The 17364-nt window shown below is 35.4% G+C and overlaps 1 protein-coding gene across 9 annotated transcripts in view; it reads right to left on the minus strand.

The window, feature by feature from the left end:
• Nucleotides 1–17364, minus strand: part of DOCK4 (dedicator of cytokinesis 4) — a 553335-nt gene that overhangs the window by 60608 nt on the left and 475363 nt on the right. For 5 of the 9 annotated variants that reach the window (XM_056799554.1, XM_001366207.5, XM_016426107.2 and 2 more), the window contains 5 exons: nt 14750–14898; nt 11124–11209; nt 5574–5600; nt 5333–5428; nt 4522–4582 (listed from right to left, as the gene is read on the minus strand). In XM_056799554.1, coding sequence (XP_056655532.1) covers nt 4522–4582; nt 5333–5428; nt 5574–5600; nt 11124–11209; nt 14750–14898 — 419 coding nt within the window. The remainder of the gene's footprint in view (nt 1–4521; nt 4583–5332; nt 5429–5573; nt 5601–11123; nt 11210–14749; nt 14899–17364) is intronic. The other 4 variants (XM_007504147.3, XM_056799555.1, XM_056799553.1 and 1 more) reach the window with 1 other exon arrangement.

Here is a 17364-nt window from a genome sequence, read left to right on the forward strand (position 1 = left end):
TTTAGTGGATAGAGCAGCAAGTCAGGAAGATGTCATGTTCAAATTGGACCTCACTTTATTTGCTGTTTGACTGAATAATTCACTATGTCACTAGCAAGTCACTTAACCTCCTTTTGCCTCAGTTTCTCCATCAGTAAATCAGAGATAATGATAGCAAAGTCAGAAAGACTTTGGAAACCATAGGAAGTAGAAGGTAACAATAAAAATGTTGCAGAGAGGGGAAGCTGGTAGCATAGTGGGTAGAATGCTACATCTGGAATTGGGAGGACCTGGGTTCATAGCCAAGGCATTAAAGGGTTACAACACCCCTGATAATCTGTCCTAAGATGCCATAGAAAGCCATGAAGATCCAGGACTCTGAACTTCAAAGAACCACTGGGGCCCAACACAGGAATCCAGGGAACTCAAGAAAAGATCAGTCAGGGAATATTACCCTGTAAAAGCACAGCAGAGGGTAGAGCTTGACTTTGGTAAATCCAATTCAGGATTTAAAGCTAGAGACATGAGTCAATCAAAGAAAACACCTCCCAAGGGGGCAGCTAGGTAGCTCAGTGGATTGAGAGCTAGCCTAGAGACAGGAGGTCCTGGACTCAAATCTGGCCTCAGACACTTCCTTGCTCTGTGACCCTGGTCAAGTCACTTAACCCCCATTGCCTAGCCCTTATATCCGTTTGCCTTGTAAACAATACCCAGTATTGGTTCTAAGACAGAAGGTAAGGGTTTAAAAAAATCCAATAACTACCAATGTACAAATTACTATAGATTTAGAATGCCTCAGTCTGTGTGTGTGTGTGTGTGTGTGTGTGTGTGTGTGTGTGTGTGTGTGTGTGTGAGAGAGAGAGAGAGAGAGAGAGAGAGAGAGAGAGAGAGAGAGAGAGAACTTTATAACAACTGCAAGCAGAGACTCAAAGAAAATGAATTTTCCACAAAGATTATATAGATACCCAGAAGAAAGGAAATAAGACATAAAACATTAAACAAAAGTTATGGAAAGAAATATCTAGAAGGATAAAAATAGCTTAGAAGAAAAAGTGGTAAATCTTATCCAAGTATTGGACTACCTGAAAAATATAATAGATCAAACAAATTGGCGATTCTACTAGATAACAAGAAATATTAGGACAAATATCAAAAGATTAAAAAAGAGAATGAAATATGAGACAGTTGATATCAAAGACAAGTGTCTTGGAAACTAGGTCAAAAAAAGATAATTTAAAAATCATTAAGCTCTCTGAAAAACCATTTTTTAAAAGCCTAAACCCTACATTTCAAGAAATTATAAAACAGCTATATTAGAACCAGAGGACAAAGGAAGAATCCACCATTAATCTTTAAAAAAAAAACCTAAAAATGAAAGTTCTGATAATATTGTTAGACAAAAGTCTAAGCTCCCCAGACAAGAAATAAAAATACTACAAATATCCTGAAAGAAGTTCAAGTTCTAAAGAACTCACATTTAATATCAGATAAGATCTAGAAGTTTCTACTCTAAATGAGAGATCTTGGAATTAATATATCAAAAGGCAAAAGGTATAGACTTAAAACTAAGAATAACTTACTCTATACAACAGAGTATAAGATGGCAAGAGGAAGGAATAGAACTTTAATAGAGGAAGGGATTGTAAAGCATTTCTTATGAAAAGACCAGAGATGTGTAGTAACTATGAAATACAAGCATAAGATTCAGGAGAAATCTACAAAGGCAATTTATTTGCTTATCTGGAAAGGCTTAGATGACAAAATGAATAAAGTAGTGCTTAAGAAAGGAAAAAAAAAGGTGGAATTTGCACACACAGGTGTATCATCTATCATATTCAAGATAGAAACAAATAGGAATTTGGAAGATTATGTCAAACAGAAGATGGGCACTTTCTAGCTGTGTGACCTGGGCAGGTAATTTTTATTGCAAGCAAAACCAATGTCTTAGTTCTAAAAGGGATGTATGTGCATGTGTGTGTGTAGGGGGGTGTTGGATGGGGAGATAAGAAAAAAGAATCTGAGGCAGTTGGCCATTAACTGGGTAATTGCTGGGTATATTTTGATTGGTATGTAGTACAATGTCTGACACACAGTATTTAATAAATGTTCATTGACTTAAAATATTAATGAGATGGATTTTGTGACACCATAAGAAATAATAATATAATTTCAGAGAATCTAGGGTGCTATGGTTTGAATTGATGTGGAATGGAATAAACAGATCCAGGAGAAAAGTTTATACATGGAAAACAGGATCAAAAATAACAACAATAAAACAAATTCAACAATTTTAAAAGTCTGAAGAAGTCTCATCAGTACAATAGCCAAAAATGTTTCTGAAGAACATATTATGAAGCCTGTTACCTACCTCTTGATGGAAAGATAGATTCTAAACAGGCACATTTTTTAATATGGTTAACATCATGGATTCCTTTTACCCAACTACACATGCTACTTGAAAAAAAATTTTTCTTTTTTTTTTTCCTGGATTTTTTAATGGGAGAGTAGTGAAATAGGGTGAAGTAAAGATAAGCAGTGGTAATGGAAAAAAAGGAAGCCACTGGGGAATTTTGAAGATTATACAAGGGAGAAATAGAATTAGGGGAAGTCCAAGGGGAAGAACTAGAAAGGTAGAATAGTTTTGAAAGTGGCAAGGAATTTATTATGGAAAATCTGGCAATATCAATGAATGAAGAGGTTTAATGTGCAACATTGAGGTTTGCAAAGGACTTTACAAATACTACTTAATTTTATTCTTATAAGAATCCTGATTATTGTCCTCATTTTACAGAAGAGGAAACTGAGGCAGGCTGTGATTGAATGACTTGTGTAGGGTATATCTGGGTTGGATTTGAATTAAAGTCTTTTTTGACTCCATATATGGTGCTTTATCTACTGTCTCTAGGTGCTTGAGTATGAGGTAGGGGATGGATAAATAGGTTGACAATTCATGGGAGCAAAGACAGGTTTGTGTACCATATCTGTGTTTGAGGAGATGCCAAAAACAATGAGGCTGAATGAGGGTTAAGGAAGAGAGGAAGTGCAAACCTAGGGTACAGAAGTAATCATTTGTAGTACCAATATTGGCAATACCAATACAGACTTCCCATGGCTTCCTTGCTTCTTTGCCTTCCTTAGAGCAAGTTGAAAACATTTCTGGGAAAGAATAATGAGACCTCTTCAAAAGAGAGATTGTAAAGAGAGGAAAAATGGATGTGAAACCTATGAAGTAAAATGAAATAGTGCTGGAGGGGTCGCAATATGATTTAAAGTTGAAGGTAAATGGGAGAAATTGCGAACTTAATGGAATTCAAGGTAACAAAGCAAAGATCTGAGTGGTAGTAATAGAATGTAGAATAGACAAGGAGATGCCAGAGGAGATAAAAATGAGAAGATATAAAAATGGTAGCACAATCTTCACAAAGTCAAACATGTAAGCTCATTTCAAGCAGGGATTATTTTATTCTTTGTATGTGTATCCTCAAGTACCTAATACAATATCTGGAATATTAATAAATACTTGGTAACTGATGTGGTAGTAACACCTTGGCTTCATTCCAAATTGGAGTCAGTGACACCTTTTCCATAGTACCAATCCACAATAAACAGATGCTTGAAAAACTTACTCTAAATGTTTGGCCATTATTCTAATCTGCAAAGACACAACTAATACATTTAAAAGACAGTTACACAGCATTTGCTATGCAATTACTGCCCTAGCTTGTCTTGGAAACTAGCTGGCAATTGGGTAATACACTCCTATCCTTAAAACAACCCAAGTTATTGATAAAAATATAGTTTTGGTGCATTAAAACAACTTGATTTACAAGGCACAATCTAATACATAATTATTATTTCATGACAAATACTTCATTATCCTTCAAAATGGACTCTTGGAAATGGTATGGTAGTTCTAGATGCAATTAGGAAATCTACAAAGTAGTAACAAAAACTGGGAGATATTTATAATCTGAAAGCTAACAATGGCTGTTTTGTGAATGCAAAGTGTGAAAAAAGGAAGAATGTGAAAATTGCCCTGTTAAATACAAAACTGTCAATGAGGAGCAAAAAATAAGGGCTTATTTTTCTTTCACAGATATGGATTCAACTTGCTCTAAGGAAAGAAAAAAAGAAGGGTGGCCATGGGAAGTCTATATATATTGAAGTGAAAAAAAAATCTTATTGACTCTGCTTTCCCCTAGGAGAACAAAAGGTGTTCTATCAATGTTAAAAAGGGCTTCAACTTTTAGATACTGAAAATTGTTTTCCTGAAGAAATTTGTTATGCCATTATTAGATTCTATTCTAGAGTTTCTTACTGGACTTAGCTAGATTACTTTGAAAACATTTTGCTATAGCTGAACACCCAATTTTTTAAAATTTAAAATAAAAAACCTGAATCTAATATGTAATTTGCAAGATTCCTCTGAAGGGTACTCTTTAATTCATGTGAAAAAAATCTGAACAAAAATGCTTTTCACACAAAAAAATACACAACAGTATTTCTATGATTATAAATGTAGAAAAAAAATTCTATACAAACCAATAGGCTAACTGTACAGCCAATCTTTTTGCCATCCACTTCTCCCATTTTCATGCAGTCCCTAAAACAAAACACAGAAAATCAGAAGTCTCAAGTACAGACAAATGCAGTTTGTTTCATGAAACCACACATGCCAGCTATGATTATACAATCATCGCAGATAGGAATGCAATTAAACATTCAGTCATTGGAAAACAGGTTACATTATAGCATGCTGTGATTGTATATGACCCATTCAGGTGTGCCTATTAGCTCCATACCAAAACTTATTGCTGAGGATTACATCCCCCAGGTTAAGAGATAACTAAATTATTTGAGAAATTGAGAATTAGGGAATGAAGTAAATATGACTAAGGAATCAGTACAGAAAAAAGACACTAAAAGATTTTATTTAAATTTCATCATCTTGATAGTAATAAATACTTTAAAAAACAAACATAATAGAAGAAAGAGGGAAAGGCATAATTCATCCCACAATTTAGATAGGAGAGACAGTTTTATAATATTCATTTCATTAAAGAACATTAGTGGTCCCATCAAAGCCCACGTTAATTCTTTACCTGTGTTTCTATATGCCAAGAAAGATCCTTGATTAGTAGATTTTCCAAAAGGGACTCCCACTTACTGGGACTCCCCCACAACTGGGACATAAGAATTTCCACTGTTCTGATGTGGAGCCAGTTATTTAAGTTCGAAAAGTCTCATGTTCTGATTGTCAATCCTTGTTGTTTACTCAAGTGGAATCTTTATTCTATTCTAACCATTTGATGCCCTAACCCTAGTTTCTGGAAAGCATTGTGCAGAAGCTCACCTGTAGTCTAATAACCTCTCCATTAGACGGGTTACAGTGGCAATCAATGATACGCCACTCTCCCTCCATGTTTCTCGTTCAATTTTCTTCAGTAGACTGGAAAAAGAAAAGAACCCAGGGCAATTTCAACATTTATTTTTATCAGTCACCATGACAACCATTTTACTTCATCAGTACCTTAAATACCTTAGCAACCACTGCAACATTTCACAAGTACCACAATTTGCAAACAATGTCTTACCTAGGATATGGACCAAATAGTGGAATTCTAATCCAGGAAGCATTGACAAAGCAAATTGATTTTCAGATTATCCAAGTCATCAAGTCAAAAAAAAAAACATGCATAAGATTTTCAAAACACACAGACATCTCACAGCTCAAAGATATTTTCAAGTTCCCCTTAGACTGTTAGAAGCTTGCATCTTGGAAAATCAAAGGACACGGTACAAATGGAATATAGGAGTAGTTCCAAGTTTCTTTTCAGTAGGATATTGTTTTATTCACATAAAAATGTTTTCCTACCTCTCAGTAGAATGCATCTTCATCCAGGCAATTTTACTGCAATGCAACTGCTACAGGAAAATCCTTGTACAGACGGTATGACGTTTTGCGTTTTTTCCTTTCACTTAACATTTGCCCACTCAATACATATTGTACTATCTGTGCACTCACTCAACAGTTTCATTCATTTAGTCATTAATCACAGAGGATTTTCTATGTAGGTTGTTAAAGCAGATTGATGACAAGTACTGAACCACATCTCTCCTCCTACATTTTCCCCTTATTTTTAAGCACCTTGGAGTTGAGGCACTAAATAAACGTAAAATAACAACAATCATAATAATTAGGAGCTGTGATCTTTTGTCCCCAACCCACCAAAAATTCAACAACAAGATCAGTGAATGCTTTTAGCTCTCCCAAACTGAACTTTTTCCCAGAGACAAAAAAAGTGGAACAGCCCATGTCCAGTGGTAGAGGGAAGCCTTCCCTCTTCCAAACTAATAATGAAGATTATTTTACTCCAAAGTCAGATCCCTCTCTTCTGTTTCTTATTTCACCAGAAACATATGGAAGAAACATTAATTATGAGTGGAAGCTAAGTATATGACTTGCTTGGCATCATTTAAAAAAAAAGAATCAATAAAAGAAATCTAGAATTTTAAGAGAAATGATGAAGCTTTATTTCTGGATCACAGATTGTGGTTATATTCACTCCCAAATTCTTTTTTTTTTCATATTTATTTCTTGGAATTTACCATCCCTTTGCTCAGTCAGCTGGACTTGTTATCTAGGCTGTTTCTCTTTCTGTATTTAATCGCATATGCTTTGTTAGTTCACCCTGTGCTTGTTCTCTTAATGTTGTTAGACTAAGTGAGGGGAAGGTAGCATATGGAAGGGATGGAAGGGATGGATCTTAGTCTCACTGATCATACAAGAGGGAAGGTCTCTTGATTTGTGTTTTCTGGCAGTTTAGAAATTTAAATGCACAGTCCCCCCTTTTAGAAACCCTTGAACAGCACCTTGTTCACACTGTAATGCCAAAATTGTATTGAACTATGTACTAATTCAAGAACTGCCTGCCAAATCAATTTGGGAGGATGTAACAGCTCTGTAAAATGACTGCCATGCACAACCACACACTTGATGGTTTCAAAAACAAAGAATTCAAGGCAAGTAATGAGTTCTAAAAATACATGAAAGCTTCTGTTTTAGAGATATGAATCTCATTATTCTCCACAGCTCTCTGTTGCAGCAAGTAAGGAGGTTAGGTAATATACCGTGGCCCCAAAAAGTGAGAAACTTGGTAGAACATATTTTCATAACTAACTCAAGATTCAATGTTGGAGTTCAGATAAGGATCCAAGTCTCAGGTTACAGGATTAGAGATCTAAAATGGAAGGCACCTTATTGGTTATCTAGTTTAACTTTCTCACTTTACAGATAAGGAAATTAAAGCCTGAAGGGGTTAAATGATTTGCCCAAAGTCACATAGCTATTAAGTGGCAAAGCTGGGACTCTTATCTATTGGTTCTAGTCTCACTATAGAGAAGTTCAATTATAATAACCTCTTCCATAAGGAGTTAGGAGGCAAAAATGGAAAGGGCACAGAGCCTGCAGTCAGGAAGACTCATCTTCATGAGTTCAAATCCTGCCTCAGACATTTATTAGCTGTGTGACCTTGGGCAAGTCATTTAGTTCTGTTTGCATCAGTTTCCTCTTCTGTCAAATGAGCTGGGAAAGAAAATTGCAAAACACTCCAATGTCTCTGCCAAGAAAGCCCCAAATGGAGTCACAAAGAATTAGGAAAAACAACCGAATCTCTCTTTATAGAAAGTAGGTTGGAAAGGGAAGCTTTTTAGGTTGAAAGGTGAGAAACTGGCCATTCCTATCTTATTCCCAGGAACTGTTAACATCTATATCTATATGAGATAATATTACTACCTGATGCTGCTACATTATAAACACTGGGACCTGCTTTATAATTCTTGGGGGTATTGGGGAACATAACAGAACATCTAAACTATAGAATAACTTCACCATTTGGTGCTATGCCATAAGGTTTGGGAGGGGGAATATAAAAAAGGGTCAAACTATACAACTCTTATGTTTACTTGGCATTTTCTTTCTTCAAAATGGTAGCTAAGAATTTTTAAATTTAGAAAAAAATGACTGTTCTACTTTCCCCAATATTTTATGACATTTTTGTCATTGAGAACTAGAACTGTCTGGTGATTTCTATAGTAGTATTTTTTGCTCGTGTTTATTTATAGAAGCTTTTATCACAAGGAGCAAAAACTTAGGAAAATGACATTCAAAATAGTTTAATAACATTGAAAATTTAGTCCTTCTAACTTGGTATATCTGCAATAGAAAGAGTATCTAGGAAAAATGTTAACTGAGATATGGAGTAATTTTGGAAAAGTACTTTTGGAAAGTACTATCACAAAAACCATTATACAATATTTTATTTTTTCTACTTATTGTTCATTATGACTCTATCAAGTTATTACTAACTGGGTGACTTTTTAAACAAAACTTTTCAGCAGGGCAAGTAATTGCCTTTAAATTGAAACTACCCTAGAAAAAGAGTGGGAGCACAAAGAAAATGGAGGGTAACTGCTATTTCAGTTATTATTATCGAAGTTTATCCAGGACGAACTCATGAGTTGCACCCCACAGAAACTGTGCCCCATATTAAGTAATTAGCATTAATATAATTCCTAATGAATTGGGTTTATAAAACCAAGAGCACTTCAATTGTGTTTAGCATTAGAGAAAGATGTTGAAGAAGAAAACTGAAATTCAGTGTAGCAAATTGGAATAGATGTCAACAGATCAGAGTTCTGATAAACTTTAACCTGGGCATATCAATTTACATTGATGGTATATGGTTTGAGTTTCTATCAGAGTTTGGAATGGCATAATGTTTCCTACCTATTTCCTCCTTGAGATGCTGCATAGACAGTGAGGAATTGGATCTGTAGAAGTACTTTATACATATATGTGTATGTATATGTATGTCTGGGTATGTGTATCTGTCTGTATATACACAAATATCCTTAAACTCTTTGGAAAAAGGCATAAAATGGCTGGAATATTTTTTCTTTTCTCTTTTATTTAAAGCACATCAACCCTTCACCAATTTTGTTGAATTTTAAAAAGGCAAGTAATCTTGCTATGTAGGTTCTGCTTCCCCCTCCACCTACATCCATCTCCAACTTTATATTCTGGAAGCATTGAGTTACTTATAGCTTTTCTACTTTTGAATGAATATCAAATAATACTAAGGAAGCATGAATTAAAAGGGCCAACTGGGGATCTGCACCCTGACTTCATGTATTTTCTAAACTCTTAATTTATGTGATGACTCACTGCGATCATACTGGTTTATTATGGTTGCTCTTGCCAAAAGAACACTTGAACACTTCCTGAAAATTCTGTTCAGATTTCTCATTTTCCTGACCACAGGTACAAATGACATTTAATCATCACTTTAGTGTTGACTTATCCCCCATGCTAATTATGAAAGCATGAAAGCAGAATACTGTTACCACCTTTGTGCTAAAAAGGCAAGGAATGAATAAAAATGTCAACATGATGCATCAGGTACCCTAAAAGAGAAATAATGGCAAAGGGCTTAATATTTTAATTGCTGACTCCCTCCCTCCCAATATCAGGGATCATCCTCTATTTCAAAGTCATATTTATGCATGAACCATCCAAATTAGATGCTATCAGGCTTTTAATAAAAGAAATCAGAGGCACTATTGAAATATGTAAGTATTTAATCTTATGAATTCATTCCAAATAATGAGTCACAAATCTTTAGAGAATCATTTCATTGAAAGCTTTCTCATTTTTGTTCCTTTTTCAAGCCACAAATGAAGAGCAAGTATAAGAGCTGTTGTAGAAAACAATTTATTACATTAGAGGAGGTTTTAATCAGAATTCTTGCTAAACTCTTGTCAGGAAAAGACAGATACCCTGCATACTAGGATGAATGAGTACTTGGTATGTTATTAATAAAAGTTTGAGTTTAATTATGGCATTAATCACATGAACATGGTGCTGTGCAGAATGTTGTACGAAGAACTTCTTTTATCATTCCCCCCAAGACAATTCATTTATTCTCCCACTTGTTTTGCTTCAGCCTAACTTTCCCTAATGCTTCAATAACAATAATTATACACGCAAACTGAATTTTGGCTTGCTCTGTCATTCACAATATTATCTAATACATCCTGTCTTTGCTCCAAATTAAGGCTCACAAGTGGATTTCTTGTTCATTTGTTCTGGAAATTTTGTTTGACTTTTAGGTATTTAGGGGTAAATATTAAGATTGCCTCTAACTATAAAACTTAGAATTGCATGATTCTGTACTTCTGAAAACAGTACCAACATTTTATGAACAACAAATTAGGGAATTTCCTCCTTCCAACAAGACTAAATCTTTCCTAAAATGTAGCTATGTGAGCATATCAAGGCTTTAACACACATACCTAGAAAAATTGTGAGAAAATAAAGTACCAACCTGAAATTCCTAAAGCAGTAAATCATTTTTACATATCTACTTTGACCCTTTCAAACAATGACTACTTCAAACACCATAAAAGATCAACTGATAATTCCATATCTGTGACTAGAAACTGATTCTACTTGTGTGGACAACCTCAAAGTTCCTTTAGAGGCTCTGAGGAGCAGGCTCTATTATTCCTTTCTAGCCCTCATACAAAACAAAGAATTTGGACTTAATTAAAATGACGCTATGGAATGTTAATCTGAAAATCGACACAGGCAATTCATAATCACTGAGTAACCAGTTCCAATGAGGTATTTGCAGAATGGAATCAACAAGTGTTTAATTTTTAAGGATGGATGTGAATGAATCATGTTAATTCCACAAGAGCTAACCAACTCTAATACCTTGCTTTGATTGAAAAGCACCACACACTAACAATGATTCCCCATCAGCTCCACTCAAAGTCATCACCCCATTTCCCAATTTTGAAATCATTAGGAATGAAAAGAGAGAATTTTGTTATGTAACACATGCGACCTGTCCCAATCACAGATGAAAATAAAACGATGAGCCTAATCATCAACATAATAAGAGCCATTTGCCTAAAGTTAGGCAATTATGTTTTATTTCACACTTCAAAAAGAGAAAGCACTCCTGGGAGAGAGACCAGAGCTGTATTGTGTAGTTCTGGTCCACAGTGAGGCTGAGTCACCTATGTTTTGCACCAAAGCTGACTGAATGAAATGAAGATGAGATAGATTTATTACTCACATGCTGTTGAAGAGCTCACGGTAAGTTTCATCACCTTTGCCTTCTGACATCAAGCTATCCAATTTGTCAATCAGTTTGGCCTCCACCTGAAACATAGCCAAACATTAGGCACGCGTGCTCCCTCCTCTCTTCTCTTCCAGAAGTAGAGCTGCTAGACAAACTGAAAGATGTATACGTATTTTTTTTTTTGCAAGCAAAACAACCATATAAGATGCTCCCCTTAAAGGAAAAAAATTATAAATTTAATGTTAGGTCACATTACTTGCTGTATTCAACAGAGACGGTCCTCTTGGAATTTTTTTAGGGCTAATTTAAATGGAGCAACGTGACTTCAAACTACTGGCTGAGTAGCATTTGCTGCTGCTAAGGCAGCTATTTATGGATTCAAACAAAAAAAGCCAGTAGCCCAGCTCTACTGCCTGAATTCTCACTGAGGGGCTGTGATGAATAGCGAGTCATAACTCATTTTTTTTAAAAAGCCCACCCTCCATTAAAACAAAAATCTCAAGTAAAAAGGATCAACTTTCTCAACAATAGTTTGAGCTTATGCATTTAAAAAAGTTCTATTAATGCCTTTTGTTTTTAACATCACATTTCTTTCTGAATAAAGGCTGTTTTCTTTCTCTCTCTCACACACATACCAGAAAATGGACCCTAATTCAGTGGCTGCCTCTGTTGATATATGTCACATTCGATTCTCACTGACCCCTGCTCCCCTCTCCCCACCTTCTCTACTGAGAGGAGAAAGGTAAATTTCATCCTCTGTTCTTCAGCACCAACCAATATTGGTTTTTACTAGAATTCAGGTTTTTTTTGTGTTCTTTTTCCATTGACATTACTGGAATCTTTTTCTATATCATCCTTCCAGTTTTACTTGGTAATAAAAATTATGATAACGATGTCTTTAAGGTTGGCAAAATGATTAAAATGCTATCTAAATTATCCTCATAACAATCCTGTCAGGCAAATACCATCATCATCTTCATTTTACAGTTGAGAAAACTAAGGCAGACTGAAGTTACATGATTGACCTAGCATCATACAGCTAATATGTGTCTGCAGTTGGATTTGAATTCAGGTCTTCTTAACTATAAGTCATTAGTTTGTCCTCTATGTTACCTAGTTGCCAGATACTTATTTCATATAATTTTATGCCAGTTCATGCAAATCTTCTCATGTTTCTCTGAATTTCCCAAAATGTGTCATGAGAAAATGGCAAATACTCTTCCACATTCATATACCACCATTTGTTTGGCTATTTCCAAAATGACAGGAAACTACTTTGTTTCTAGTTCTTTGCTACTCTAAGTATTGTGATTATGCTTTTTGTACAAGGGAAACCTTTCTATTGTGATTTGATCTCATTGGGAAGATGGGACTCTACCATTTTTAGCTTAAATTCAAAATCTGACATGCCTTTGGATAAATGGGAGAGAGAGAACAATGTTCAAATCAAAAATAAGAGGAGGATAGGAAAAAAAAAAACACCTTTTCTGGAAGGTTGAAAAAAATAACAATGACAACAACTTGTATTTTACAGTGAGGAGAGAAAATGAATTATATCTCCCTGAAGCAGAAGAGACTATGTTGTCAAGTACTTGACCTTATTATAGAAGAAATCACAATTTCTTGTTTGAAGTGAAGTTCAATCAATAGAAAAATACACCAGAAAGTCTGCTTTCTCCAATATAATTTTCTACTTGGCCTTCATTCCTCTGCCAGTTCTACTTTCGAAAGAGCTAGTTGAGTGACTCTGGGCAAGTCCTTTAACCCCTAAGAGCCTTAATTTCCTTGTATGTAAAATAAGGACAATAATACTTGTACTGCTTAACTCCCTTCATATAATAGTTGTGAAGAGATTATTTCATAAACCATAAAGCATAATATCGATATAAATTATTATAACTCTTGTTGATGATCTAGGGAAAATGCCTTGACTTTCCTATGTTTTAATGCCTCTTCCCAGGGAATATTTTCATAGACTTCTCTTTCTTATGACATTCCTAATCCAATGCCTGAACGAATTCTAGTGCTTCTGCAGTGATTCATTTGCTAACAGCATACAGAAAGAAAGAAATTGAAGGATTTACTAGTGATATAATCAGATGACAAATTTAGAAGCTCTAAGTGAGACTCAAAAGGTGCTGTGGAGGGGTCACTCTGTGTAAGAAATGAATAAAACTTAATGCTTCTACAAATACAACATTAAGAACTCAGAGAATTTAAATAATTCTCGAAATTCATTAACTCCAGGATTCCCTCAATTGGAACCCATCTCTGACCAAGCAAAGACACTGCTGGTTTTAAGATCTAGAATTACAGGATTGCTGGAGCTAAAAAAGATCCTGGAGATCATCTAGAACAGCCAACTCATTTTACCAGAAAGGAAACTGAGGTCTGTCCAAAGAGATAAAGTAATCATTGAAAGTCACATGATGAATCAATCAAGGAACATTAAACATTTATTAAGTGCCTACAATATACCAAGCACTGAGAATACAAATAGGCAAAAGAGAGTCCCTGCTGTCAAGGAGCTTACAGTCTATTGGGGAAGATGATACCCAAACGAATATATACAAAGCTAACTACAGGATAAATAGAAAATAATTAACAGAGGCAATGCACTAGAATTAGGAGGGGTTAGAGAAGGCTTCCTGTAGAAGCTAGGATTTTCAATGGGACTTACAGGAACCTAGAAAGGTCAGTATTCAGAACAGAGGAGGAAGAATATTCTAGGCATAAGAGATAGCTAGAGAGAATGCCCAGAAGGGAGAGATGTTATATCTGGTTTGAGGAATAGCCAGGAGGCAAATGCCACTACATTACAGACTACAAGTTAGGTGGTAGGGTATGAGAAAATGGGAACATTAGGAAGAAGGGAGGTTATGAAGGGTTTTGAATGTCAAACAGAACATTTTGTATCAGCTTCTGGAAGCAACAGAAAGCCACTAGAGTTTATTGAATAGGAAGAGTAATGTGATCAGACCTGTACTTTAGAAAAATCATATTAGTGGTTAAGTGGAGATGCATTGGAGTGGGGAGAGACTTGAGGCAAGCAGATCCATGAGCAGTCCTCTATAATAATTCAAGTAGGGGGTGACAAAGGTCTGCACTAGAATAGTGACAGCATTAGAGGAGAAGGGGGCAAAGGAGAAAACAACAAGCCTTGGCAACAGATTAGATATGGAGGATGTGATGGATAAGAGGATCAATCAATTATAGATTTTAGAAGACCTTAGTAAAGATGTAGTCCAACTTCTTCATTTTATACATAAGGGAACTAAAGTCCCCAGAGATTGAACAGTAATGGCTAATTAATGGCAGTGTCAGGTCTATCAGGAATTTCTTTATATAGTATTCTTCTTCCCCTCTTTCCCATTATACATCAAGAAAAGACTGGGACAAGAATTCAGGTCTTCTCATTCCTCATTAAGTCAAGTACTCTTTCCACCAAAATAGAATTAATTCAATTTAATTGAGCAAATACTTATTAAGTTTCAGCTATAGCCCCTGACCCTGGGGAACCAATGACTCAAAGACCTCCCAAAGATTATAAAGAACTCTGTGACCTGTAAAATCCATTTCACTGAAATTTTCCATATGCATGGGGAGAAGTTTATGCTTACCTGTTTAAAGTTGCCACTACGCCTTTGCTCCCAGTCCATCATGTCATGGAAAATAGGAATCATTACATTCCGTAGGTCTGGCTGAGGTATCAAGGTTACTTCTAAGAAAGGGCCAATCAAGGCAGGTATGAAATGAAGCTTGTGCTCTCCTAAATAAAATAGAGAAATCTGAATTTGACAGTGATTCAGAAAAGTCATGGTATGAAACAATAGATAGTAGAAGACACCACTGTCTTTAATTATGGAAGTATTCCATATTATAGGAGAGGACCATGGAAAATTTGGTTTAGAGTATGTTTCTGAAAGTTGAATCTCATTTTCTACAAAATACCCTCATAAAAAAAGAGACTTTTTCCTTTAGGAAAATATTTTGGTTTGAAGACAGTGGTTCTCACAGGGTATGCTTTAAACTGTATCGAACATACACTCATATATGTACATGTATGAATTTCTCAACTCTGCCATTGTGTGTCAGAATTCTTTATGACAAAGAATAATGTAATTTGCCATAAGAAAAAAAAGTTTTAAAAACTGAGAACCACTGCTCTACAATGGAATAAAACCATATAAGTATTGGAGATGTTTTGAATCAATCAACAAACTTTTATTCAGTACCTACTGTGTACAGATATTATACTAGGTGCTAAGGAAACAAAAAAATGAAAACAATGGTTACTTGCAAGAAGCTTACACATAATAAGTTTACACATTTTTAACAGACAAAGAAACTGAGGCACAGCAAAGTTAAGTAACTTGCCCAAAGTTACAGAGTTGGTAAGTAGCTGATGAAGGATTTTAACTCAGGTCTTCCTGACTCCAAGTTCAGCACTCCATCTACTGTACATCTATTCAAATGTAGTGTGAGTGAAAGACCTAGTAGTACCTTTTGCAAATTCCTCGTTAACTTGGATATTTCAAAAGTTAAGGGATCTTTGAGACCATAACACACAAACCTCAATCAGAGGAACTGAGAAGACAAGAAGTCTTGGGAAGGGCAGTGAAGCACAATAGCTATCTTTAAGTGTTTAAATGGGTGTCTTTTGACAGAGGGTTTAGACTTGTTCTTGGACATAGAAGGAAGAACTAATTAACAGTAATGTGGAGGAGTTCCTCAAGCAAACTTAGACTTGACATTAAGAAAAAAGGCCAACAACATATTAAAAATTTATAAATAGAATAGGTTTCCTCAGAGTGTGATGGGTTTCCCTTCTCCTGAGGTATTCATGTGAAGTCTGGATTAACATTTTTGAGGATCTATCAAATGGATTCTCATCCATTTTCTTTCTTCAATTCTTCAAGAAATGGGGTGAGTACTCCCATAACCAACACAGATGAAAATGCATCTGTGACTTTATAAATAGTTTTTGAGAGATTTCATGACCAAAAAATTTAACACTCCAAAGCCAACCTACTGATAAACCTACTTATACTTGGCTAGGCTGCTGGTCTTTGAACAGTAAGCATGGAGTCTATTACCTGAACCAGGGTTAAGGTTACAGGGTGGATTGTGTACAAGATTCTCTTACCATATAAGAAATACTGTATTAGAGTCATAAGGGTAAGATCAATGACTAGTTAGAGCCAAGGTTATGGTAACACTGAATAAGAAGAAAGAGGACACCGAGTCTTTTGACAGCAACTCCAATCCTGTTTAAATAACTATTTAAATAGCTATCTTAAAAAAAAACCAACTAAAACAATCAATGAAACTGAGCAAAAGAAAGGTTATTTGCCCTCCTTTCATATTCCTTTTTAAATTCCATCTTTTGAGTTAGGATTTGGATCTTAAGCCATATTGTCCAGTCATTTGCCATTTTCAGAGCTAAATGCATGCACATTATATTTCCTATTATTTTGTTTTTTAAGGTAGCACAAAGCACAGAGTCCCTAGAAAACTGGTATGTAGGGGAGAGTTACACTATTTATTAGCAACTCTCTGTAAAAGTACCAATGTATTTCTTTTTTATCTAGGAAGGGACTTCAAAGTAAAGCTAATGCACAAAAAAAATGATATCTTTTGTCATTATTCAGTTGTTTTTCAATTGTGTTCTACTCTCTGTGACTCCATTTGGGGTTTTCTTAACAAAGATCTTGGAATGGTTTGCCATTTCTTTCTCTAGTTCATTTTATAAATAAGGAAACTAAGACAAACAGGGTTAAATGACTTGCCTCGGGTCACACAGTTAGTGTCTAAAGCCTGGATTTGAACTCAGAAAGATGAATATTCTTGACTCAAAGTGTGACACTCTATCTATTGCCACCCCTTCCAACAAAATGTCTTTAAAGAGGAGAAAAACAGTGAAGAAAGAGGGATAAGAGAAAAGAGGGGAATGGAGAATGGATATCTTCAGAACTAAAAAGGTATGGAAATATATTTCCCATCATCCACAATTTAACCTTATTCCCTTAACAGCAGCCTTATTTTCAGTACCAAGGGAAGAGGATATGGCAAGATGTAGGAAGATGAAAGTGGTACAAGTGTTGTACACAAACCCATTCTAGATGTAGCAGTCCAGCCCATATATATAATGAAGAGGCAAGGATTGTGTGTGGGCACATGGCCATTCTGCGCATAGCAATGAACTCTGTTCCCAGCATGGCTAAGGTTAGGGCCC

The sequence above is a fragment of the Monodelphis domestica genome, chromosome 5 (genome assembly GCF_027887165.1).
Source record: "Monodelphis domestica isolate mMonDom1 chromosome 5, mMonDom1.pri, whole genome shotgun sequence".
NCBI classification, from domain to species: Eukaryota; Metazoa; Chordata; class Mammalia; order Didelphimorphia; family Didelphidae; genus Monodelphis; species Monodelphis domestica.